The following is a 26,122-nucleotide window of genomic DNA, read 5'->3' as shown; positions in this document are numbered from 1 at the left end:
TCAGCTAAAGGCAAAGCTTGGACAGTCAGGCCAAATTGTCTATAAAAGCAAAGAGGGACATCAAAGACAATGACACTCAACCAACCAATCAAAGGACATACAACCTTTGCTCTCAAAAAAGTTCATACCCAAAAAGCTAAATTTTATCCAGATATGGTCCTTTTTAGCTATATTTCCCCCATAGAAAGTCATCTTTTGTCGAGATTAGAAGCTCTGCTACCTTTCCTTGGTGTTGTAGTATCAATTCCCTCTGGTGAAATCATTTTACTTTTCATCCTCCAGAGTAGAAAAACCCTTGTAAACACAAAGAGAAGTGTCTGCAAGAAGTTGAATCTTCTGATAAGGTTAAATCTTACTCGACTCTCTTTTGTTTGTACGTACATATAGTAGATTTGTCGTTTAATGCATTTTCCTTCATTTTTAAAATCATTTTCAACTGTTTTGCACTTAAAAGTTTCATTTGAAGTCAAATCTAGATAAGCTAATGAACCTGTTTTGCGTTAAAACGAACTTTGATCAAGGAAATGGTTGAAGGGGCCCTGAACCCCCTTCATTTTGGACATACCAATGTTATGAATTAAAAGTCCTTGTTCACAAGGCAAGAAAAGAACCTTATATAGACTTAACCCATTTGTAACAATCTTTTGATAAGCGAGAAGTCTAAATCACTTATGGCGCAAGTAACCAACCTAATTCACACATATTCAACAACCTGTTATAAAAAGACAACAGTGGCACGCTCAGATCCTTGTTAGTTTTGATTATGAGCCTCAAAGCCTAAACCAAAGGCCCCACAAAGGCACCTTTCAAACTAACAATAAACTCGTAGCAGCGCACCAAGCAACAAGATCTTGCCCGACATGCAAGAAAGAGCTAAAGCCCCGGGAAGTTGTGTGAGGGACTAGATCCAAAAATCCAGCCCGAACACACTACTTGAAAGAAGTCATTTACAAATTCTTTGCACACGTATTTGCAATGTGCTTGCGAAGTTCATTTCTAATCCCTGCTATCTAACATTTTGTAGTTCATTCCACCCTAACTTGGCATCAATCCCTCAATACTTTGAGATCTCTCACTCAAACATAGTCTCGATGTCTTTGGAGTTAATTGCAGCTATACAAAATGTAGTTGGTGCAAAAGCTGGCGGGCCAGGTGAATAGCTCCTTGTGAACAGTGGACCACACTAACATGGAGAAAGTGGGAATGGGAAGAACTTCTTGGTGTTAAATTGTACTTTATAATTATATCCAGCTTGGATTCTCTTCAAATGGTAATTCAGATATGTCTCAAAGAGCTGCAAGTTGCAACTTTCGTGTGGCCCCAAATGCTAACAGAATTGCATGCTCTGCTGACATTGACTCTCGGCTTTCAACTTTTTTGTTTTTTCAACATTTGGCAAATAAGAATAACAAAGATGATGTTTTCCATTAGTTGATCATGCACTAGCGTAATTAAACGTGAGTTAGATTAGTTGATCGGGTAAAGAGGAGTGTGAGCACACCAACGAAGTCGGTTAAACAAGTTATAAACTTCATTAAGTCGTGGCTAGAGCTAGAAAAAAGTGATTGTTTTGTTTTGTTGTGCCTCGGCGTTTCTCTGTCATTTGTGCAAATGTCATTACTCAATCATCAGCAATAGCGTTTTAGTTTATGATACACAAAAGTTCGACCTCACCTTCCTCCCTCCCTCCCTCCCTCCCGAATCAAAATGAGAAAATGATTTTTGCGTTATTGTACGACTAAACAAGTAGTGAGCATGTTTTTCTTCAACCCAAGGTTAGCGTAATAAGGACAGGAAAGCTATAAGCAGAAGACAAACTTGACCTTAATTATGGCTGCTAGAGTTCGTATGTAAGACCTATTTTCTTTTGGTAAATACACGTGAAACTTTTTAAGTCTTGCGTCAAGGGCTCGTTTGGCACCGCCTTTAGAGTTGATTTCAGATAGCGTAAAAGCGCCTCTAGATTATAAAAGCAGTCCCAAATAGATTCTAACAAAAGCGCTCAAGAGCAGAAGTGCTACAGAAGCATTCTCAAATGAGTCTTAAGACACTAATCAATGCTTTGAACATCTTGACCCGTAAAGCAGTTGGACCAAACCAGGTGGGAGTAGGGTGCGCGAAAAATGGACTGTTTCGGGTAGTGCTCAGACACAAGATAATCAAATTTGGCAGTAGGCCTGCCTACACATTGACCACTAAAACCAAATATAAGACCAACTTCAGCACATGTTTCATGAATCTGCTTCTCCAGCTCCCACAAACAGGTCGATGCAATGGGGCCATATGCTTGCACAAACTAACAGCACCACTTGTGCTCTTCCCTCACAACTTATGCATCCCATGTGCTTTCTAGTCTATGACATTCACCACCGGGCATAATTTCAGTATGCAAGCAGAATCACGAGTCACAGATATGTAAGAGCTATGTAAGATCTTTTAAAATGACATAAAAATCTTCAATCTAACAAACAATTTAGATTGGAAGAGCAATGAATAGTCAGAAAATGTTCCACTCTGAAACATGTTTATGCACAAACTTTACCGTGTGGTATCATCAAAAAATTTACCATCGAATAAGTAATAACAAATGCTGCAATTTACCAGAACTAACATTATTATTCAAAAGAGCAGAGACTAATATAGGTTGATAATCAACATATTAATGTTGAAACATTTAGTCACAGCTTACGAGACAAAGAAATTTACCACGTACAAGTAATGAAGTCCGGACACCTAGGAACCGTCATCCAGAAATCAGATGAACTACCATGTTTCTTATTATGAAGAAATTTTCAAAAAGACGTGCTCCTAATAAGTTTTCCTAATCCAAAAGCACTTGTTCCTTCGGGATACATCCAAACTCTACGATCACCCACGATGTTGAGTTGCACTCAACTATGCTGATCCAAAAGTCCCTTCAAGTCCCTGCAATGGAATAGCAGAGGCGCACAACTGTGTAAGAATTCAAACATACGCAAACACTTATTTGGTTACTCCCCAACTTCATGCTAAAATTTAAAAACAAATAACGTTCTTAAAAAAAATTATATCCATCCATTGTACGTTCACCATGTGAGGATGATATTCTTCCAAATTAAAAGTTTAACAATCAAACAGATAACAAAAGTCAAAATCATTTGTGCACCATAACATAAGTTGAGTGCAGCAAAGCATTTATGTTTAACATAAAGTATAAGATTAAAAAGTTGCATCTAACAGATTGAAGATGAAACCATAGAAGCTTATATCAAACACTGCCATTTCCTTTAGTTCAACGAAAAACATTCCTGCTCTATTATTGAATTTGTGAGAGCGACAGAAGAAATCATACACCAATGATAGTCAAATATTTGTTAATAAATAAACAAGTAAAACCAGCAACCAAGGTTCAAGGTGCCAGCTATAAAATCCAATGGTCACTATAAAATCCAACGGTCACAATAAGTATGTATTCTCTAAGAAAGCATCAGAAATATAAAACATGAAGCACCAAAATTAAATAAGTAAAAGCTGGTATTCCAACTGATAAACAAGAGAAGAAAAAACAAATACATAGGTCCAATCAATGAGTCATTCCCACTCCTCTCTTCATACTAGCAATCAAATTATGCACAGGAAAGCTTGCTAAACTAACAACTCTGTTTCCTACTTAATATGGAAAAAATTGATCAAAGCTTGTTTAGAATGGCCTGAAAAAGGAGAAGAAATATTAAAACCTGTTACTGAAGTGCATTATTTTGACCAAACGGCCCTCTTTTTACTCAAATTCACAATTGAAAAGTTCAATATCTATGATGTCCAAAAAAGGGATTGAAAGAAGACCTACACCAATTGATCATTCTTCTGCCTTTGGATGATTGGACGTCCTTGCGTGTCACCCAGCTTTTCCATTCCTCCCCATCAATCCCAACCCCAATTTGTTCTTATTAATCAATCTTAACATACTTACAAATCCTACCTAGTTTATGAATCATTCTATCATTCAACGGCACTCTGTCTAGAGGTAAATGAGGCAAAAACATTTATTCTACTCTAAGGAACTCCTGGGGAATAAGCCGAAGGATTCAAAACAAAATGGAAAAAAAAAAAATGATGTTTCTTTCATTTTCGTCATGTGTCCTAGAAACAGCAAGACTCACAAAGGGACTACTAGCGATCCTGACAAGTGCGGCAGAAGGTACCGTGTGACAACTCGCAACAACCCCGCACGTTGGCAGCCAGGTGAGATGTGAGGCAGGTTGCAGCCGTCATGCAGTGCATCGGCAAAAGCGATTGTATGCATCCCAGTTCACCCAAGTTCCTAAAAGAAACAAAAGAAAGCCAGTAAAATGAGAAGATTTTTCTGTTATACCTATACCACAAATAAGTATGAAAGGAATTAAGACACATTTTTGCTCCGAAAAAAATGTAAGAAACCGCTATTTTCTTTTTGGGAACCTAAGAACCCACTTCTTGAGATCGGAGAAGGTAAATGTAACCACAGAAATTATGATCCAGGTGACTGCTAAAAAAGAAGAACCGATAGATAAGATTTTCTCTTCCTATCAACTCCAAACAGTGGAAATTAAAAGAAAGACAAGATTTTGCATTTAAATTTCATTTCTTTTACTAATTGTGAGCCAAAAATGCGCTTGTTTTTCCCATACTGTAGATTAAAAACCCCAAATCACCAACCTAAATAAATCCAGTACAATTATGTCAGTAAATTTGTGAATTACAAATCAATAAATCAACAGAAACCATAGGAAAATAACAATTCATTTATTCGCATTCATTTTTCTCCAATTTCCAGAAATCAATCAGAAATCAACAAAAAGGTGAACGAGAAAAGTAGAAAAAATAAAGAGGAGAAATTGAAAGGGGAACCTGGGAGAAGCGAAGAGGCGACGAGGAGTGGAGAGCGACGGCGGGCGGAGGCGACGGAGAGGGGGCGCCGAGCGGAGGGACGAAACCCTTGCGTTGGACACCAATGACCGAGACAGCGAACCAGCTGAGCGCCAAGCCATTTTCCGAGTTACTGTTTGCCGATAGTGGCGAAAGAGGGCTTTGTGAGGGTTTTGTTTTGTGAGGGATGGCGTGGCGCAGTTGTACGACAGTCTTTTACCGTTGGATTCTTAGCGATTCATCGGGTACTGTTAGATATTTTTAAAGAGCAAATTTAGCAATGCCCTTCAATTTACGAAGTTCTTAATTTGACCCTTAACTTCCAATTTAGTTACGACTTACGGGTCTCATAATCGTTTATAATGTGTCAATTTAATCCAATTATCAAATTAATCAATGATTTATTTTAGTTTTGTGCACTTGCATGAACGGAAATACCTCAATTTGATAGATACATATGTTCAACGTTCAAAGGCATATTTGCACATTTAAAAAGATTGAGAGTTCATAACCAAATCGAAAATTTAGGGATACCAATTAATCAAATATATATCACATTCACATAAATTTTTATTTAGGAACTCTTACATATTGATATGTACATGGCCAAGGGATTGTAAGTATACAACTTATGAAAAACTAAATCATGATACCAACTTAACCATTCGCTAGAGTTAAAGGGTTCTTCTGCAACTCTAAACTTGAAACAAGGCTCAATCAATGGGGCTTGAGTATCTGAAAGCTTGTGTGTTTTGTGAGAGTGTAGGGACCCTAGCTTTATACTATAACGATGGAGTTCAATAAGGACACTTCGCATTATGTAATCCTTATCAAACTATCTTATCATCGTGAAAACTCTAATAAACATATCAGATAATGAAGTCCTAGTTCTATCGAGATTGTTTGAGGCTATTATCGTTATTAAACAATTTCTTATACGCCATTCCCCATAGCTCCTTATTATTCCAGAGCATTTTTACACGATAAACAAGTGTTTGCTCTATATAGAACTTACAGTAGCAAATATTAATGAAATATGGTTAGGCTCTACCCTACAACTAGTTTCCGTTCAGTCTGGCTGGTTTTCCAGCCAATACCGGCAATTGAATGTCCTACTGGAAAAAGTAGAAAAAGTTTGCTACAACTGCAGGGTTTGGTGTTTTTCTTTTCTTTCTGTGGGCTGTAGATCAGTCACATGATCATTACTCAATGTCATCAATGATATGTTGATTGGAAAAAAAAAATCAATAGGATGAATTTAACCTTAAAACTCGACGATGACATTCAGCTCTCAGAGATATGGTGCCCTCAAACATTTCTGCAACTGCTGCTGAAAAACTGGCACGTACTGTCGCTGTCCATTAAGCTACAAACCTTTGTTACTCATGAAAGTGTTTTGGTCTATTGGCGCTTCTGTTTCAACAACTTAACTTACACGGCTTACCCTAAGTTGGTGTCAATCTGGAAAGGGAATGTGCAGTGACCATGCCATATCAATGTTGTGAAGACCACAACGCAATCTTCCATGTAGTCGACCATCCTGGACCTTCCTTTCCTGGTATAAAGTAAAGAAACATATAAATGAAATGACAGTACTTACTTACTAGTCGTCAAGCAGATTATGGCACTAACTTCAGAAAATCATGTCAAGTTTCATTTATTGTTGTATATATGCTAGAACCATGTCGTAAACAAGAGTCTTATGTAACTAGTCATCGTTGGATGAACTCTTGGGTAGGGTGATCTTCCGGGTAGGAGACATCAGTTTGTAACACCTGTTCACCCCCTAAATTCATCATGGGCCTTGAGGGAAGTTTGGGAATTTATTTGAACAAGAATTTGGAGATTTGCGAGCGTGCCACTACTAGTTACTGCTAATAGACGGGATTTGAGTGATACAGATTACGCTTGAATTAACTTCTAACCAAAAGATTGTGTCATTGAGTGAGAGCGGCTCAACTTAAGTTCTTTCATTGCCTTAAATGTTAAAGACTTTACTTATGTCAAGAAATAAACCACATTAAATTGTGAAGAGAAAGACAAATTGCTTAAGTTTTCTCAACAGTTATTGTGTGTCCCGGATACAAGCCAAACATGTGTGATACATGTCGATGTGTTGCACTTCTGGGTCCTCAAAGTCTTGCGCCTGCAATGTTACAGAGAATAATATTTAGTTTACAATTAATTTGGTGATTCTATACAAGAGCGTCATCAGACATTATATGACCTGGAAACGGATTCCTAAAAAAATACACTGTGAGATCTCCAGCTTACTCATTACATGATAGAACCATCTCTAGCCATTTTTGTGGGTGGCGGACGAGATTGAGCCTCATGAACTGTAGGAAACTCGAATGCAATTATTCATTTACTATTCGAAAGTCATATGATCGGTAGCACTAGAATCAATTATCCATGTACTATTCAAAATAAGTGCAAAGTTTGGAGATGCTTTACCAATATCACCTGTTGTGGTTGCTAAAACAGAGGCTTGATCGACATTATTCGGGGATTCCTTAACAACACCAGCAACTTTAGTTGGTTGGAGACCTGAATTTCGCTTTATGGGATCCCTGCTATGATCCCACTATTCCAGATAGCTCGCAATCTCATAGTAACGAGATTTGTAGTGGTCAGTTCGGCCACATTAATGATCACATGTTCGGTCATCACGGTTTTGAGTTGCCAGTGGAACAACACCGGGTTTCATTTCGGCGATTCTTCTTGTCAGCCATGGTGACAAATTTTTGGGAGGAGTTCGATTAGAGTTCTTGGACTTCGGGAGCTGCGACGGCTGGAAAGACGGGGCATGAATTTAACTCGGCAGTCCGGTACCTGCACTCAGTTCTAGGGTTTCTCTTCAGTTTCAGTGGAAGCTGATCAATGAACTAAAGCTTCTTCTTCGGGAGGTGCGACAGAGAGCAACGACGTGGGTTGTTTGGTGGAAGCAGGCTGAACGACGGCTTCTCCTTTGGTCGATTGCAGTTGGGATTGCAGACAAGTTTTTCTTTTCCTTCTGATTTCTAACCTAGGCTAGGCTCGTGATGCCAACTTAGAATTCATCAATGCTTTTTTAATGTCATTCTTTTCTGATTTCAACATGAGGATATATACACACACACAGTTGGAGAAAATCACAAATTTTAACTAAAATCACACATTTTAATTAAAATAAAAAAAAATTACATGAATTGTTTTAGTTTGCATCCATTGTATGGGGTTTTGCGACTATCTTCAATTTGTGGGTCTAAATTTTTTTTATTTTTTATTTTTATTCTAACTTTAAACCCAACTCTTTACGCGTTTAGTATGTGTACGTAACAAGAGGTAGAAGTGTGGTTGATGAGATATAAAGGGCTGATTGTGTAAATTTCCAACTTTTATTGGAATTTGTTAACATTTTTCTCATGTGTTTAGGAATCCCAACAATTCTGGTTATGTATATATGTGCTTGTTATTACTGTAATTTGCCCATAACAATCCCAAATCCAACGCAATAGAAGGACTACTTAGTTTCTTTATAGAACTAATTTATTCGTGACTACTAAAAATGTCATATTTACAACACATAACTTGTGTAACTACTATAAATGTTGCCAAAAATAAAAAACTACAATATCTAGAGTAACGTTACATTTACTATTTAATTGTACCATTATTTTTACAATATCGTTAATAGAGATATGATCCGTCAACGCATGTGGATCCCATCACTATTAGAGATATGGTGCAAATGATGGTACAACTAGATAATAAAAATAATATTTTTGTAATCTCCATCATAATTAATTACACACTTAATTTACCAAGAATCAAAGGCAAATCAACCTCATCACACCACTCCACACACCTCGTCTCAAAATACGAACTCTTCACCTCGTTCGCCCAGTAACTCAACCACACTTTCCCGCCAATTCTCCACTTCAACACACTCCCTTCCATCTCCCTGCTCAACCTCCACCCAACTCCGTCGCCGTACTCGTCCCCGCTCAGCACCAAACTCCCCGTTTTGGTAAATGGCCTGTTCGCCCCCTCGTATCGCCTTCTCAAACCCTCGCCGTTCCCGCCATCAGTATCCGGCTTCCACGTGGCCACTTCATGCCCCGTCGTGTTGTCACACAGCACGGCGTCGAAAACAGCCGCGTTTCCCTCCGCGTCCTGGTCCCACCTCCAGTTCCTCTTCCTCATCCTCGTCGACATCCTCGCCGTGGCCTTCATTTTTGGAACCTTCGATTTTTCGAAACCGCCCTTCATCACTCTCTGCGTTTTCACTTCCTTCTCCCCGTTGTACGTGGACCGGCCCAGGCTCAACCCGTTCACGTAGTTCGCCCCGACTTCCGGCCCCACCCAGACCCGAATCCTCGATGGGAAATACTTCTCCTCCGCGTAGTCCACGTCGTCGTCTTTGTTAAATCCGAGATTCACCACGTGAAAGCGGAGATTGTCGACACGTGCCGTCACCTGAATAAACCCATCGTAAAATCCAACAGAATATTCCACCTGAACGACCGCCTCCAGCTGCTGGTGCGCCAGGGTGTACTTTAGCACCGAGTCTCTGGTTTCCAATGCCGGAAACTGATTTTTCTGATTCGCGCTGGCGGCTGAGCGCGTGGTTTTCATCCCCATTACCGGCGCGTAACCCTTTAGCACCCAAAGCCCGCAGGCCTCCGTCGCGTAAGAGAAACCCAAGTTCTGAGAGGGAGATGACGTCAGCATCTGTAGACCTACGCCCACATCTCTCAAAATGCACCATTTGGCTAACATGTACCCGAGGGTGCGCATGAAGCACAGCTCCGCATCCACACCCGCGGTGATCAGAAACGTCCGCAGGGCCGGCGCGTGCTTGCACAACAACGCCTCGAGGTTAGGAGCTAGCAGCGACTTGAAGTACAGAGAGCCGACTTCGGATGGCGAGTCGCACGCGCAGAGCCAGAAGAGGCGCGTGATGAAAACCAGGTCGAAGAACGTGGAGAAGGACTCGGGGGAGTGGGAGTCCATGATCCAAGAAAACGGGTCGGGTTTGAGGGCCTGGAGCTGGGAGCGCGGGCAGGTGCCGCTACCGTGCGCGGTGGGCGACCGGGATATGATTTCTTGGAGAAGTTGCAGTAAGAGAGGGAGGTAGGGTTTGTCCGAGGAGAGTGAACACATGTCAGAAACCCAGATAGTCCTTTTGGGATATTGGTTGAAGCCATGCAAGCACACGGAGAAGGTCACTAAAGTGTCGATGTTGGAGCCGGCGGTCCGCTCGGCCCGGAGTTGAATCGCACGAGTTGGGTTGCTGTCGTGATTGGGTCCGGAGCTAGCGAGCTCGAGAATGTGGGACGAGTCAGACTCGGCCCACTCGGATGAGTTGGGAAGGTCGCATATCCATGACCATATGTCAAGCATGTTGTTGTTGTTTATGGTTAGGGTTTTGGGTTTTGGGGGGAGGAGAGAGTGTGGAGAGGTGGATGCGGTGGTGGGTTTGGTTTTAAAGAGGGAACGAGTGATGGTGGAGCTGCCACCATGGAAGCAAACAGGAACCAAGTGTGAGGAGGAGGCCTCTGGACTTCACGTTAGATCGAGTGGTTATTTGCGTTTGATTTTGATTTTTAGGGTTTTTCGGATTGGATGCATTAAATGTTTCGGATCAACTTCGTTTTCCTTGCTTCTATTGTTCTTTGTTTTGAATTGTTTGCATGCTAAGAAACAACTGAGGACGTGGGGACGTGGAATCTTAGTGTAGTTTTTGGGGTGTCGCAGCTTACACGTGGTCAGTGGGAAGGACAAATTTGATGTCTCATTGTGAATCACTAAAGACAAGCTAAAACATAAGTTAAATTGTGAAAAAGATTGGTGTCTATTTGGGTGCATCTGAACCAGTTATTATATATCTATCGAAAAAATTTATAGAAAAAAAATATGTACCTTACGAGTTGTGGGATGGAGGCCTTCTTGTGGAATTTGTTTTGTTTCCTCTCTTAAAATTAAGATGTGTGCAAGTATATATCATTTGGCCTCTTTTGCTTCACGGCTGGAATCACTTTCATCTTCGTGGTTGATGGTTTACCGAAATTGATTCTTCCCCGAAGAAAGTTGAGGTTCCATCATACGTAATTTAACTTCTTATAAGCCCATACAATGTTTCTCCTCTCATCATTGTGAGATTCATTCTCAACAACCCCTCTCACGTGTGGCGAATTTACAAGCCTAACATGTACATAACACAACAGGATGACGTGAAGCGCGTGTGAGCATTTGACTTCACATGTGGAACAACCTGCTACCATGAAAAAAGTTGAGGTTCCACTATAAAACCAAATGGCAATATGGGAAGTAGCCCAACCTCATATAAGCTCATGCAAGGTCCCTCATCTCATCAATGTGAGAGTCATTCTCAACAAATCCCCTCACATTTGGCGAATTTTCAAGCCTAACACATGGACAATACAACGGGGTGATATGGAGCGCTTGTGGCCGTTTGGCTTCACGCATAGGACAACGTGGCTCTGATACCATGAAGAGAGTTAAGGTTCCACCATAAAACCAATTGGCAATATCAGGAGTAGCTCAACCTCTTATAAGCCCATGCAAGGTCCCCTACACATTTGGTAGCATAGTGTTCAACAGTTGTGAAGCCAAAATTTCACATACACGCGGCCTTTCACAATATATACCAAAGCATTGTATTTCTATTCTATTTACTAGAATTATACCAACTCATAGATGAAGAGAGATTATAGAACAATCTATAGTCTAACATATATAGAAGAAGGGACTTATTGTTCAAGTAGCGTTGCATTTCTGAGTTCAAAGTTCTATGTTTAAATTTCCTTCTTCCAGTCTTTGTATTAAAAAAAGAGTCACAAATAGCTACCTTATCCCGCTCATGCTTTATAAGTGAGATCCTTCGTAAGAAGTTGCGAGAATAGATAGTGCTTTTGTATTGACTATTTTGTGACTATGTACTGGCTACCTATCCAACTCCACTTTACATGGAGTTTCATTGGCCTTAGGAAAGGATATTTATAAATTGGTTGACGCCATGCCATTAACCTTGTGCCTAATGCACACGACATGTGAAGGCTCGATATAAGATGAGATAATCGAAGTTCAAGAAAGGTAGTATCTGCCATACACTTTGGCAGATGAAGATTAACTTCCAGGACAGGAAAGGGAGATTATTTTGTTTGACCCTAGCTCAGCACAAGGATTCCTTTAGTGATTGATCTTAGAGGTGGGCACGGTCTAAGTCGATGCTACTTTGAGTGAAACCGAAATCGAAAGTTTTTACGGTTTGATTCAGTGAGGTTTTGAAGCTAAAACCGAAATGAAATCAAACCATTTAGTTTGGTTCGATTCGGTTTCAAACCGTTTTGGTTCAATTTCAAACCATTTGCAAACAAAATGAAAGAATAATTTTATGAACATTGAATTGCAGATTTGCTATGGACTTGGTTAAACTGAAGAAAGTGTCACATACTAAATTGACTTATTTTCAAACCGAAACCGTTTCAAAATTGCAAAACCAAACTGTTCGATGCGGTTCGATTTAGTTCATGTTTCGATTTCGATTTTCGATTTCAAGTACCCACCTATAATTGACCTAGACTGAGAATCATAGAAGAAATAGATAAAATTGCCTAAAGAATCATCTAAATACCAGATGTACATTATACCACAGAAAGCATAAGTAAATACGTAATGGGTGTTACAGACACAAAATTATATACAATTATTTTTCGAAAAAAGCTAACATTCAATAGCTGTCATGTAAGTTGTACTTCCACCGTCTCTTGTGCGTGGTCGTTGGGTTGGGTGCATATAGTGCCCCATTCGAAATAACTGCTTGGTACGGCCCATACCAACTCCAATATATCTGTTGCGCAATAAACAGAGGCCCGTTTGTCCAGACAAGTAAAAGCCCTTTTTGTTCGTGGAGGTTCTGATGCTGTGATCGCTGATCGACGGTGGTGGGAGTCGAGATATGGAGAAAGCATTGAAAATCTACGGGGAGGTTCTGAGATTGGTGAGGAGGTTGCCAAAGGACTCTCAACCTTACTACGCCAAGTACGCCCGCGAGAACTTCGTCAATTACAGAGAGGTCGAGGCCAACGACGACCAAGCCCTCCACGATCTCTTCCTCAGGGCCTACAATCATTCCCTCTGGGTCCTCAATAAGGTACAACGTCGTAATTTCTATCACTGAAAACAAAAATTTGGAATATTTATTGGTTTTGGACATTTTTGTGTGTGTTTCTGTGAACCCAATTGGGATTTCCTGCGATTGCAGTACTCTGTGGACGAATCTGCGGCTGATAAGTTGAAGAAAATCTGCTCCGATTAGGGTGCCCGCCAGGTGTTCGATGTAATGCCCCAATGGGTTCATAACCACTTACTTGTTTTTGAAGTTTTTGCACTGAATTATGTTTTTATTTTTTGGGAAAGAGATTGTAAGCTGCTGGAATTGAGTCTTGTACCAAAAGGATAATAATTATAATTACAAAATTGGGTCCTTGACAATTTAATGTTGCAATGCACTCTTTCTATTATTTTCTTTTAGATGGCTGGCCCTTGTTCATGCTTAGCTTTTTCGGCAAGCAAGCTCTGAATACTACATTTTCGGGTCGGGTCGTCGGATTCTGGCTCGATTCTGATACCATATGAAATGAGTTGCCTCAATCTTTATGCTTTTACTTCCATGGAGTTGAAAAAAAAAAAAAACAATAGGGTCTCATTTGTCCGCACGATTAGAGAATGTCATTACAATATGTCCTAGTTATTTCCTATTCCTCCTTCACCTTTATTCAAGGTTCTAAAAGACACTAGGCGCTGGTCGGGCGGCAGGCTTGGCTCAAAAATACTTCGGCATATACATTTCATGACAACGAATTTTCTTTGCACGATTTAAAATTTTTCATTAGTTGGTCAGGATTGACAGGAAACGTATGACATTGTATAATCTTCCATTAGTTGGTCCAGAAGCACAAGGGCTATTGCAGCTTCAACCATCGGCACAACTGCGCCATTCCACCAAGTAAAACGTATGTTATCCGGGACGAAAGGTTAGACAATAGATGACCAGTTCACATTCCTCAAGGATCTGTCTCTTCTTTTAGATGAAATACATCTAATAGCAAAAAAGCAAGGAAACCAAGTTCGAAATTCACTATGGTTTGGTCAGTTATAATTTGCAAATGCAAGGACCGTAGTATGTTGAGATTGCTCCAGTGGAAACACCAGCAAGCTGCTGGTGTAAATCACAGAAAGCTAACAATTGACTGACTATTTTCTAAGTCTTTGTTTTATGCATTCAATATGATTTCAATTGCTTAGTCACCTCTCCCAATTTCTCAGTCTTCACATGTATATGTCACTGTCTAGATTTATCATTGATGTCACATTTATAAAATTCAACATTGTATTCTCTAGATTATTTACGGCTTAGTAAGAGGATGTTTGAACGGTACAAATGCTTATTAAGATAACTCTCAGTTTGCTGGTGTTGGAAAACAATAACATTTGCCTAGTAAAACCATTACAATTAGTCTTCCTCTTGGTTATATGGTCCTTTATGCTCCTGTTTTATCTTGCACATAGATCATTTCCTGGCTCGATTCTGATACCATATGAAATGAGCTGCCTCAATCTTTATGCTGTTACTTCAACGGAGTTGAAAAAAAAAAAAAAGAATAGGGACTCATTCGTCTGCGCGATTAGAGAATGTCATGTTACAATATGTCCTAGCTATTTCCTATTCCTCCTTCACATTTATTCAAGGTTCTAAAAAACGTTAAGCACTGGTCGAATGGCGAGTTGGGGCCAAGCGCCTAGGCGGCTAGGCAGGGCCTAGATGGACTAGTCGGATTTAAGTAAATCTATTATATATTGTATAAATAAGTGCATATTTATACTTAAAAAAGATACATAATTTATTGAGATACATAAATTATAAAATAAAATGACATATAGATTATAAAGTATTAAAACATATTGAGAACCAGTGCCAGCCTTGAGGGGGTGCAAGTGGTGCCACCACACAGGCCCCCAAATTCGGAAGGGCCTTGATTTATTATTTTACTTAACCTGTATATTTCATATATAAATTTAAATGTATAGCCAAATACTAAATTGTTCTCTCAGTGCAATTCTCTTGAGCGTATTATGTCTAATCCAAGAATTGGGTTCGAGTCTTCCCAGCAATGGCATTTTTTGTGTGTTTTGTTTTTAATTATTTTGGTATCTAAAAGCATTGTTTAGTGTTTTATTTAAAAAATTTTTTGGTATTTAAAAGCATGGTGTTTTGAACCTAAAAACTTAGGGAGGCAAATAGGCCCCTAGCTACCACACCAAGATTTTTTTTTTCTTTTATATTATCATTTTTTATGAATAAAAATGTAAAAGAAGACATAACAACTATAATGTTAGACCCTTTAAGGGTTTTTATTCTTTCTTTTTTTTTGTATTTATAAATAAAGAGTTTCGAACTAAAAAAAAATAGGGATGCAAATAAGTACCTAACCACTGATCCACCACACCTAAATTTGTTTTATTTTTTATTTTATTTTATCTCAATTCATACATAATCATAAAAATTAAAATGTAAAATAAAACATAGCAATGAAAATTATATACAATTTAAGGGCCCCCATTAAAGTTTCGCACAGGGTACCCAAAATCTCAGGACCGACCCTGTTGAGAACATGGGGAAATAAGAATGTAGTGATTGTTCATTCAAGTATTCAACAAGTCTCTGTATAAGTGTGAGTCGCGACCTAGGTCGTGCTTGGGTAGGTTAGGTGGACGCCTAAGTGGGCTAGACGGACGTCTAAACAAGTCTAGGCCCTCTTTCTTAATATTTGAACGCCTAGAAATTAGTTGATGCGGTGACCATCTACTTAAGCGTGTAACGCCTAGACGGAAATCTTTATAACAGTGACTTTATTAGTTTGATAGTTGCCAAATTCCAATGGCTCTTTCAGTTGTCAATTGTTTTGCCATTTGCTAACATGCGCACCTACTGATAAACATGATTATTTATTTATGGTGCACCGGAGTAAACTGTTTAAATATTTTAATGGTTAGATTTTTAGTGTTCCATCTTTTATTAAGAATTTAATAATGAAAAAAAATTTAGATGTAAAGATACTCTAGAACGTCTTAAAATTTTCAATCGAAGAAGATATAAAAACTTGTAAACATCGGATTCCATAGTTTAGTAGAAGTGGGTGGCTTTCAAACTTCAAGTTGTTCGAATGACGGGACGTTTGGAATTTTATCATGGAAGTTACAAGTTACAGCACATACCAGTTGGAACCGGCACTAGTTTAGTTCTACAACAAGTGGAAAAAACGACTCTGATTTTAGACAGGGTCTTTAGAGAGATATTTGCACTTTCACTTATTTTATAAAATATGGAGTACTCGCTTGAATATCAGACATTTGAGAAATTACACATGTTTATGTTATACTTCTCATGTGTGTGCGCATATTTATGGTATTATAATGCATGCATAGATAAATTTCATATCATAGAAGAATGGTGAATTCTTCGAGTATCTTCAAAGAAGATATCAAAATCTTAGGTGGAATGCTATTGTTTATATTTGACATCAAAAGTCTATCCAACCGAAGTGTTATTTGATGATTATATTTGAAGGCCTTGTGATTTGAAATCAAATTTTAAGCAATAAAAATTTTGTCTCCTTATTTGTTGGCTATATTTTTGCTGACTATAGTTATGGTGGGTTCCTTATTCCACTAACATTTTAAGCAATAAAAATTTTGTTTCACCATTTTTTTAATAATTACAAGCATTTAAAGCTCTATTTAAGTCTATCCAACCAATATATTATTTGCTGACTATATTTATGGTGAGTTCCTTATTCCACTAACATTTTAAACAATAAAAATTTTGTTTCAACATTTTTTTAAATAATTACAAGCATTTAAAGCTCTATTTAAATAATAAAATAACATTAAAATTTGGTTAGAGAAATACAAAATTTGACATAAGACTTCAGATTGCCACATTAGTCATCAATTGAAATTTGACTCTTATAGTTTGACATTTTCTTTGGAGATAGTCTTATATAATTTGTTGTAGCATTGTAACTAAAAGTTTATTTCAAACATTTAAATTAAATAGATAATGAAGAATCAATGAAAGAAAATATAAATAGAGGTGTGTGGAGAAAAAAATGAGTAGAAATTATGTCAATAACTTTTTTTTTTTTTTTTGATAAGACAATAAGATTAGTGGTTAGATGTTAGATTAGGAAGCTAACAGGGTTTGAACCCACACCGAAATGCAAAGGCACAACTCCTTTCTACCAATGTGGTAAATGGCCACTTTCAATAACTTAATATGTAACGATTTAAACTCAAAAGTCATATAAGATGTACAATTTGCAAACTTTTATAGTTGATGACAACTAGCTATGAAAATGGAGTCCATTGAGTTCTCATATGTGCCTCAGTGAAGCAATAGGGCGGTGCATTTGATGGCTTCATTTGTGGGTAGATATGGGAGCAAACATAGATGGGGTTTGCTTTTCCCTGAATTTTCTTTCAATATTCTAGTAGAGAATGTAAACATTTCTATTCAACTTTAAGACTAATGAAATTCCAATTGTTTGACAAAAAAAATTAACGTCTTGCTTCACTAAATCAATAATTTAGACATCTAAAATAAGAAAAGATAACTTGCATGTAACACGGTTGTTGAGGTCCAAAAATGTCACACGTAAGCCCAACCAAGCATCGATCGAAGCCCAATTGTCATGCAAATCTCTATTCAAGCCCAAATACATGCAAGGGTGTGGGATCGAGGAAGAAATATATTTACGACCATGTCATGCTACAATAGTTAGACCGGATCATGCCATGCCTATTTATCATGCTACTCATTATTCACGCTAAGCCTAAGTCACATGACCGAGGCTTGTCAAGTGAATTGTGGTGTGGATGGTTACGGAAGTTCATTAGGCCTACGTGGAGTCAAGATTGTGGAAGATTTTGGGTTGCTTGGGAGCCCAAAAGTCCAAGCCCATGGTCTTTGTATTCCACATGGGTAAGTTTGAGAGAGAATTAGCCTAGTTTGCCTCTTTACCTAGCAAGCAAACCTTCTTAGTTATGACCAAACTAGATTCTTGCATTGAATGTATGCTAAACCCAGCATGTGATGACCCGTCCCTAATTTTCCATGTAATTTCCTTCCCAAGGGTGTAAAATGACGATTACGCCCTTTTTGGCAAAATGGAATCCGACATGGATGTTGTTGTTCGACGTTTAATTTATTTTTTGTATTATCGTAATTAATTTGTACTCGTTATTACGAATGCGTGAGCACAAGTTAGACTCGAAACGGATTCGTAACGAAGAATTTATGCTTATTTAAAGTTTGTTAACAACAGGTAAAATTATACACATGTGTGCAAACTAATCAGCATTAGTGAACAATGTTTTGGATAAGGTAAGCTAGATATTTTGTAGTTTTAAATTGTGTAAATTGGACCCTTTCCCACTTTAAAAACAGGTCCCTTACTTACCACACCAACCAATCACCTATCACCCAATCAAAAACCCTCTCTCGCTCTTGTCCAATCAGAAACTCTCTCTCTTTCTTTCTTTCTCTCTCTCTCTCTCTCTCTCTCTCTCTCTCTATCTCTCTTTCTTCTTCTTCTTCTTCTTATTCTTCTTTTTCTTCTCTCTAACCGTATCTCTTTCTCTCTGCAACAACAAACTCCATCATCAAACCTTATAGATCGACGTTCAAACCACCATCATCGTACTCTTTTTGTCCCCATGAGTCCATTTGTATGAGCCAACTTGAAAATGAATGAGTTTTGAGTTCCCAACTCAGAGCTCTGACGCGGATCATGGTTCTCCGACATCTTTCCATTTGAGTTACAAGGTTTTGGAAGGTTTAGAAGAAACTACACAACTCCCCAAGGTCCCTAGCCTAAGTTTGAAGTCAAGCTAACATGTAGACACGCAATTTTGGGACGTTGGAATTAGGGTCTAGACTTTCGAGCTATTTTCAGTCCATTTCCATATAAAGTACATTGAAAATGGTTGGAAATGAGAAAGTTATGAAGTTTTAAAGTTTTTAAAAAAATTCGGCCAACTTTTCCAAATTTCGGCTAACCAGGCAGCGACGACGGCAAACAGAGAACTAAGGAAGAAGGAGAATATTTTGTTAAAGTTGACAAAATATTCTCATGCCGTTATTGATGCCGTTGAGGTATTTCGTTAGAGTTAACGAAATATTCCGTCTATTGACGGAATATTCCCTAAGGTTTTTTGCCAGCGCGTGGCCACGCATGTGGCCGATCGCTGGTGGTGCGTGAGGTCACATGCTGCTTCGTGGCGACGTGTGGTCGACATGGATAGGTTTGTGATGTTGCATAGAAATGTTTTCGTATATTTAAATCCTCCGTTTGAGCAAACTATGGGGGATTTTCCTAGCTTTTTCGTGTGTAGTTTAATTAATTAATTAATTACTATAGTTGTTTCACATATACGAGAGAATTATCCCCGATGAGGTATGAGGTCAAGTAAGGTTAGGAGGCTACGATCCGACTATGTATCAGTGAGTGGGCATTTGTTTATATATATATATATATTATATAAAGTTTTATGGTTTCCATAAATGCTTTTGGATTTAATATTATGCCTATTATACCATGTTCTATTTCATTTAAAAAGTGCTATTATATTGTTGAGATTTATAAATTGTCATGGCATATTCATATACATTTTACCTACTCATCATGCATGCTTGCACTGGTGTAGTACTAGCCCCGGGTCAGGGCCAGGCTTCACGTATATGGTCACATCACACTGCACGCTCACTTTAGATCCATTGTAGGTGCCAGTCATGTCCTAGGTTGCAATAGGCAACTAGGACTCGTATGTGATGCGCCTAGCACCAGTCTTCACATGATTATAGTACTATAGTGTATTTATGATTACACCTAATCCTGTTCATGTCAAAATTTCTCTGCATGAACTCATGTGTTAACATAGATTGATGAGCACCTAATTTTCATATGCCATGGTTGAGATGTTATGATTTGTTGTGTTTCTTGAATTATTGTTGATTTACATTTGATTTCATATTTATACGTAGTATGATTTTCTAGAAACTATACATGTTTTACAGCGAGGAGTTAGTATGTTCAGAAAATAAATGTGTTTCATAAACCTTTGTTTTTGCCCATTCACACTTTCTGTTTTACGCCCTTCCAGGACTTAGTTAGCTAAATCCTCGGTGGTGTACGAGGGATCTTTGGCGATTCTGACATTCCCCTAAATAAATGTAGGAGTTCATTTCCAGTTGCGTACTAAGCATCTTAACTAGAATCGATTGCTCTACGTATGTCGTACTGGCATCTATGCTCTAACTACTTATGTGTTATGAGTTCTTCCCACTACTGCGCACTCTCTTTATTAGCTTAAATAAATTCTAGCTTCAGTTTAAATTTATTCGTATTTCTTCCACCTCACTTTTTTTTTGGCTACGTCACCTTCGAGTGTCGGCCAGCATGCCTCGACTCTAATCGAGGTGTGTCACAGCAAGTCAGGCATTTAATGCTGACTTTCCCTTCCTAGCTTGCATAGACAACCAACGCATGAAAGTCGTGAGGCGCGTTACCATAAGTAGCACTTGTGGAAAGCCGACCTGGGAAAGCCACGCCTCGGGAAGAAGCAAATTGCAGGTCTCAACAGTGCATCTATCTTACACCAAAAAGGGAATAATATGAGAGTTAGGGAGAAAAGAGGGGAAGACCAAGCCACAAAAGGGAGATTCCCTTTAAACCTAGAGAAGAGCCCTTCACTTACATAAGGAGGGAGAAACCATTAGAGAAAGGGGAAGATTAGAGGTAACACATAAAAGAGGGAGAGAACGCAGAGAGACAAAGTCAAGAAGCAACACCCAGGAAACATACCCAGAGAACTCCATTAGTATAGAAATATCCTTTAAGCCTCAAGAATCAACATCCATACAACCTTAGTGTTTCCCATAGATTTCCACTAAAATCCTAGCCATCGTAAGCCTTCCTGCTACCCTAGGAAACCCAGATTATTTACCAGGAAACACCATGCAACCATGCCAACTCTCTCTCTCAACATGCTAAACTGATGAACTTCTAGCTTGCACACCACGCTTCTCTTGTTCATGTCATTATTTGCCTAAGTCATGCTATCTTCGAGTTGTTGATCTAACCGGGATATTTCCTAAGACAAGCTAACTCTTTTGAGATATTCCGAGACTTAGTACGAAATCTAACCAAGGGAGACAAGAAGACGTTTTCAAAGTCCAAGTCCACCTTAACCTAAAAGTCCCTCAATAGTGGTTTATATCTTCTTTCTCATGTGATGAGAGATGAAAAAAAAAATGTAAGTGGAGAGAAACTCGTTACATGTAGGTTTTTGTCCAAATAAAATGATGTCAGGAGAGTGATTAGTCTTATATTTGATGTAATAGATGTGAAGTGCGATCATCTAAAGGTTAAACTTTTCCAAATTGTCGGAGAGAATATAACCATAGGAGAATATGTATGCAATGTTAACACACAATATAATGTTTGTTGAAACTTTTCCCATTTGTAGGAGAGCATTCAACCCTCTTTTGAAAACCTATATATTGTTTTCAATTTTGATACACACATTTAACTACTTCTTTATCTAGTTAAAATTGCCACCATCGCTCTCTTAGTATATCAATATTTCATCTTTTTACATAAAGATATTCACACTAAAGTGATTGGGTAATAAATTGATTACGAACTCGCTATTTCTAATATTTATAAGGATGTGATATCCACACATCCTTTTTTACTTCTCATATACTTTTTTAGTTTATGACCGTCGGATCGGATGATTTAAAGAAGATTAACGAACATAAATTAATAAGGGGTGTGTGAGAAATAAAAAGAGGTGTGTGGATAGCACATCCCTATTTATATATAAGACTTCTAACTTACAAAAAAATGTTCAAACTTTTTCGTGTCTGTACCGTAGTACTAAGCGATAATATTACACCTTTAATACGGAAAAATGTTCAAACTTTTTCGTGTCTGTAAATCTAATATCACATAAGTTATGCGCGCACACACGCATAAATAAGGGAAGTTATAGTCGAAGCTGGTCCATTGGCATGTAACGCTGTCTGGTCCTGTGTCCTCCTGAGTCCTGAGTCTCCTGACAAAGGTGACGAAAGAAGAAACGTTTCAGAGTGTGGGGGCTAGGCAACATCGCGTTGGAGCTCGAAACCACGGTTTTCTCGGGTCAGGTGGGTTTGACCAAAAGTCGTCGAAAACCGAAGCCTCCACCCTTGGAAAGCCCAGCGCACACCCTCCTTTCTTCTCAGCCCACCCATTCCCTCTCTCTCTACACTGTAACGCTTCTATACTCTCAAGAGTCTCACTCGCAAACATAAAGCAACAGAACAAAATCAGAGCACCCTCTCTCTCTCTCTCTCTCTCTCTCTCTCTTATCAACAAGAAACTTCCGTTGTTTTCTCCTAAAAACCCCCTTCTCTCTCTGAAAAGCTCAAAGCTTTTTGAGTTCGGTGGGGTTGAAAATGGCGGAAAGTGGTGGGTTCGAGGGGGACCATTTGGCGGTGACAGAGGGGACTAGCTTCTCTCAGCTACTCTTCGCGGCCGACGAAGTCGTTAACCTTGCCGTGAACTCCGACCAGACCTTTAACTACACCCGCTCATCTACTTATCCCACCCAGATTAAGCCACCCAAAATGCTCTGCTTCGGAAACTACGACCACCAAACCGACGTTAACCGTGTCGAAATTGGGTTTTCGGAAACGCCCAAGAAATCAGCCATCACCTGCAGCAGCTCCTCCTCCGTTTCTTCCACAAGCACCGCCAGCATCAGCGCATTGCCCAACTCCAAAAATGTCAGCCATTAATTCCTCATTTCTTTTAAAACTATTTTTCTTTCTTTCAAAGTTTCTGAAATTTTCTGGGTTTATTGGCAGAAAAGGCGAAATGGGTTGGCTCCGATCAGCAGCACAACTACTCCGACAACCCAGAGAGCCACTAAAAAGACGAAATCGGAGAATCGCTCGTCGGCCGGCAACGGAAAGGTACGACCTTTCAACAAAAACAAAACCCCGTGACTTCATCTGCGTCACTGCATGCTACTCTCTCTCTCTCCCCACAACTCACACCCTCTGCATGCTCCTCTCTCTCTCTCTCTTCTCTCTCTCTGCCATTTCTGCAAAGCAGAACAATTTTCGTCTCTGTTTTTACCAAAGGGGTTCTGGTTTCTGCAAATGTACAGAGGAAAGAGAAGCTCGGAGAACGAATCACAGCGCTCCAGCAGCTCGTTTCACCCTACGGAAAGGTGGAATTGCAAAAACCCAAATTAAGCCACCCATTTAATTATTTTTTGACAATGTTTTTGCAAATTCATCGAAAATATCTGATTTTTTTTCTTCTGGGAACTTGGAAAATTGGGTGTGTTGCAGACAGACACGGCATCGGTGCTTCACGAAGCGATGGGATACATCAGATTTCTGCAGGAGCAGGTTCAGGTGCTGTGCTCGCCTTACCTTCAACGCCTGGAGCCTCCTTCGCAACCTGTACCTGTAAGTACCAAAAAAACACTCTCACCGTCAGATTTTTTTACTTCTATTTGTATTCCACGTCATCTAGGGACCTGTACTTGGCCAGTAGTCATAGTGTGGGACCCGGAGTGATTGTGACTTCACTGACTTTTGGTCATGTCATGGAAATTTTAGTCAAAAGAGTGACGGTGTCTGTAGATTTTGGATTTTTCACATTTTAGAAAATGCTACTTCCATCTGAAAATTTAAAAAATAATGTTGCTTTTATCATATTTTTCGTACTGCGTTTGCGAATATTTTTCTAACAAAAATAAAGCTTATCAAATATGTGGGTTTTATTTTTATTAGAGATATTATACAAATAAGATTCTAAAAGATATTAGATACTAATCGAGCATAGGTTGAGGCTTAGCGGTTAGGCATGACATAGGCAGGGACCTAAGCAAAGTAGGCGAACTAGGCAAGCTAGGCATGACATAGGCAGAGGCTTAGATATACTATGCAAATTTAAGTAAATTTATTATATATTGTATAAATAAATACCTATTTATACTTAAAAACAAACATAATTATATTGGGGTACGTATATTGCTAAATAAAATGACATAAATTTAAAAGTATTAGAACATATTGAAAACATGGATAACAAACATACGATGAATGTGCATTCAAGTATTCAACAAATATCTTATATTTATTAAAAAAATAAAAAGTAAAATAAAAGTTATCGATTTTCTGTCTATGTCAGAGTCGCAACTTAGGCGGATTTAGGTGGTCTAGGTTGGGACCTAGTCGGGTATAGATGTGGATTTTTTAAACAGTGTGTACAAATGTAGTATGAAAAATGTGGTAGGTGAATTTTTGATCAAGAATCTATTTGTCATAATCAATTTAGTGTGTGACTGGTGCTAGGCGGAGAAAAACAATGCGTACAAATATAGTATGAAAATATGGTAAGTGTAGTATTTTCGATGAAGAATTTATTTGTTGTAATCAATTTAGTGTATGACAAATTCTTAAAATTGGTCCTTGTCATAATCCATTTATCATTATCCCAAAAAAAAAAAAAAATATCTTAAATTGATCCCTGTGGTTTACTTTTACCATTGGTAGTGATATTTACACCACAATTTTCTTTTGCTGCACTCATTACCTAATTTATGTTTATTCATTATTCTGACTTGTTCAATCCAACACCATACACCATTGGAAGAATGGAAATCACTTCCCTAAATATCGATAGTTGTTGAATGATCAGTCCTCCTCAATTTGTATAACTTGGCATTCCACATGCAAAAATCACGGGCATCGTGTTTTTATATCAGAAGTAAACGACAAGGGTAAAATCGATAAAATGACAACCCAAATATACAAGTTACTAGTTTCTAGTTACTGTAAAGCAAATTGACCATTTGTAACTTTTGGCCTACCATGTTTTCACTACTTTTTTCTGTGTTTGAAACTTTTAGGGTGGAGTTGGAGAGGTAAAACAAGAAGCAGGAAGAAGCGACCTGAGGAGCAGAGGACTGTGCCTGGTTCCTATGGAGTACACAATGCACGTCGCGAACAGCAATGGTGCAGATTTTTGGTTACCCGCCATGGCCAACACCAACATTAATCCTGTGTCATCTCCTTCAACCAATTATTGAATGGAATACTAGTACAAACTAGAAAGAAAGATGTTTAGCTTAGCTAGTTAAGCTAGTAGGGGATTCCGGGTCTTGAGGGATTTGATGTCAAAGGAAAGGACGGTGTGGGCTTGGTAGAGGGAGGCAGAGGTGTCGAGGAAGATCAGATGAGTGTCCGATCAGATGAAGATCAGATGAGGATCAATTTCTGGAAATCGGGGAATCCTTTCTGGAGGAGAGGCTGACTGAAAAAAAAAGGAGAGAGACGAGGGTCTGATAAAAAGGAGTCGATGCTTTAGATGAGGAAAATAGTGGTGGGTGGAAAAATAATAGAATATTAAAAAGGTTTTGTTGTTAAATAATAAAGTATTGTAGTGTTTGTTAAATTACGAAGTGTCGTTAGAGATGAAAAGTTAAAAAACGTTCCTCAAACAACTTTTGCGCAATGTTCAACAGCTATTTTAGCAAAAATTGAACTTCATTGGTGTAGATGCTTTGGTACATGGTCGGTCGCCCAGTGAGAGTGCCCGCTCGTTTTGGTAATTTGTAAGCCTAGCTACAAATTTGGCATGACATCTTTATTTTTTAGAAGAATAGGTGAAAAGTGAAAAAAGGAGTACACAGAATGAGGCAGGGCGATAGTGAAAGGAAATGAAATTAAGAGAAATGAAAATTGAAATATAAGGTTACTATTTTCTTGTGCAAGGAAAGACAAAAGTTGTGCAATCTCACAAGAGAAAGGCACTAAGGTGACATAGGAAAACACTTTGAATAATTTATATATTTTAGAACAATGCTTGACTACTTAAAGATGAGTAGGAACTTCTACTCAATACTCTTCGTGTTCAAATCACAAAGCTTTGTGTTTATGATCAAAATCGTTCAGATTATAAATCACACTGTAACAATCATCTCTGTAAAAAAATGAATTAAAACTAAGGTCGTTTAATTAATCTATTATAGCAAATACATAAATAGTTCTTAATGCTTTTACCAATTCCGTTCATTTGTTTTTATACAGTTTGATGACTAAACAACC

At 38.5% G+C, this 26,122-nt stretch overlaps 4 protein-coding genes across 5 annotated transcripts; 2 read left to right on the top strand and 2 right to left on the bottom strand.

Annotated features, from left to right (window-relative positions):
* Window positions 1-2,596: 2,596 nt before the first annotated feature.
* On the bottom strand, window positions 2,597-5,006 carry LOC103938572 (protein NONRESPONDING TO OXYLIPINS 2, mitochondrial). 2 transcript variants are annotated; one of them, XM_018645295.2, is made up of 3 exons: window positions 4,867-5,006; window positions 4,140-4,300; window positions 2,597-2,925 (listed from the first exon to the last, which is right to left on the bottom strand). In XM_018645295.2, exons 1-2 carry the CDS (start codon window positions 5,004-5,006, stop codon window positions 4,150-4,152), a joined length of 291 nt encoding a protein of 96 aa, XP_018500811.2. In that variant the 3' UTR covers window positions 2,597-2,925; window positions 4,140-4,149. The 2 variants fall into 2 exon arrangements, with proteins under 2 accessions (XP_018500811.2, XP_018500813.2); XM_018645297.2 differs by having other exon boundaries at window positions 4,182-4,300.
* Window positions 5,007-8,381: 3,375 nt separating this feature from the next.
* On the bottom strand, window positions 8,382-10,445 carry LOC103938571. Its single transcript, XM_009348589.3, has one exon. It carries the CDS (start codon window positions 10,270-10,272, stop codon window positions 8,674-8,676), a length of 1,599 nt encoding a protein of 532 aa, XP_009346864.2. The 5' UTR covers window positions 10,273-10,445; the 3' UTR covers window positions 8,382-8,673.
* A 2,240-nt stretch (window positions 10,446-12,685) lies between these two features.
* On the top strand, window positions 12,686-13,386 carry LOC103938570 (LYR motif-containing protein At3g19508). Its single transcript, XM_009348588.3, has 2 exons — window positions 12,686-13,045; window positions 13,157-13,386. The coding sequence occupies exons 1-2, from the start codon at window positions 12,851-12,853 to the stop codon at window positions 13,208-13,210; spliced, it is 249 nt and encodes an 82-aa protein (XP_009346863.2). The 5' UTR covers window positions 12,686-12,850; the 3' UTR covers window positions 13,211-13,386.
* An 8,630-nt stretch (window positions 13,387-22,016) lies between these two features.
* On the top strand, window positions 22,017-25,469 carry LOC103938569 (transcription factor bHLH113-like). Its single transcript, XM_048570841.1, has 5 exons — window positions 22,017-22,783; window positions 22,865-22,972; window positions 23,170-23,232; window positions 23,357-23,476; window positions 24,925-25,469. The coding sequence occupies exons 1-5, from the start codon at window positions 22,454-22,456 to the stop codon at window positions 25,102-25,104; spliced, it is 801 nt and encodes a 266-aa protein (XP_048426798.1). The 5' UTR covers window positions 22,017-22,453; the 3' UTR covers window positions 25,105-25,469.
* Window positions 25,470-26,122: the final 653 nt, after the last annotated feature.

The sequence above is a fragment of a genome, unplaced genomic scaffold (assembly GCF_019419815.1).
Source record: "Pyrus x bretschneideri cultivar Hongxiangsu unplaced genomic scaffold, Pyrus_bretschneideri_v1 Contig55, whole genome shotgun sequence".
Lineage (NCBI taxonomy): Eukaryota > Viridiplantae > Streptophyta > Magnoliopsida > Rosales > Rosaceae > Pyrus > Pyrus x bretschneideri.
Note: the sequence above shows the minus strand (reverse complement) of the source record. Positions and strands in the feature narration are given on the sequence as shown.

Bases quoted from the DNA above. Each gene is read 5' to 3' on its own strand.
- LOC103938571 (XM_009348589.3), bottom strand. From the start codon at position 10,272: ATGCTTGACATATGGTCATGGATATGCGACCTTCCCAACTCATCCGAG.
- LOC103938572 (XM_018645295.2), bottom strand. From the start codon at position 5,006: ATGGCTTGGCGCTCAGCTGGTTCGCTGTCTCGGTCATTGGTGTCCAAC. The intron at 4,301-4,866 runs GTTCCCCTTTCA...TGTTTCTTTTAG, and splicing joins CGCCTCTTCGCTTCTCCCAG to GAACTTGGGTGAACTGGGAT.
- LOC103938570 (XM_009348588.3), top strand. From the start codon at position 12,851: ATGGAGAAAGCATTGAAAATCTACGGGGAGGTTCTGAGATTGGTGAGG. The intron at 13,046-13,156 runs GTACAACGTCGT...CTGCGATTGCAG, and splicing joins CCCTCTGGGTCCTCAATAAG to TACTCTGTGGACGAATCTGC.
- LOC103938569 (XM_048570841.1), top strand. From the start codon at position 22,454: ATGGCGGAAAGTGGTGGGTTCGAGGGGGACCATTTGGCGGTGACAGAG. The intron at 22,973-23,169 runs GTACGACCTTTC...GCAAATGTACAG, and splicing joins CGTCGGCCGGCAACGGAAAG to AGGAAAGAGAAGCTCGGAGA. The intron at 23,233-23,356 runs GTGGAATTGCAA...GGTGTGTTGCAG, and splicing joins TCGTTTCACCCTACGGAAAG to ACAGACACGGCATCGGTGCT.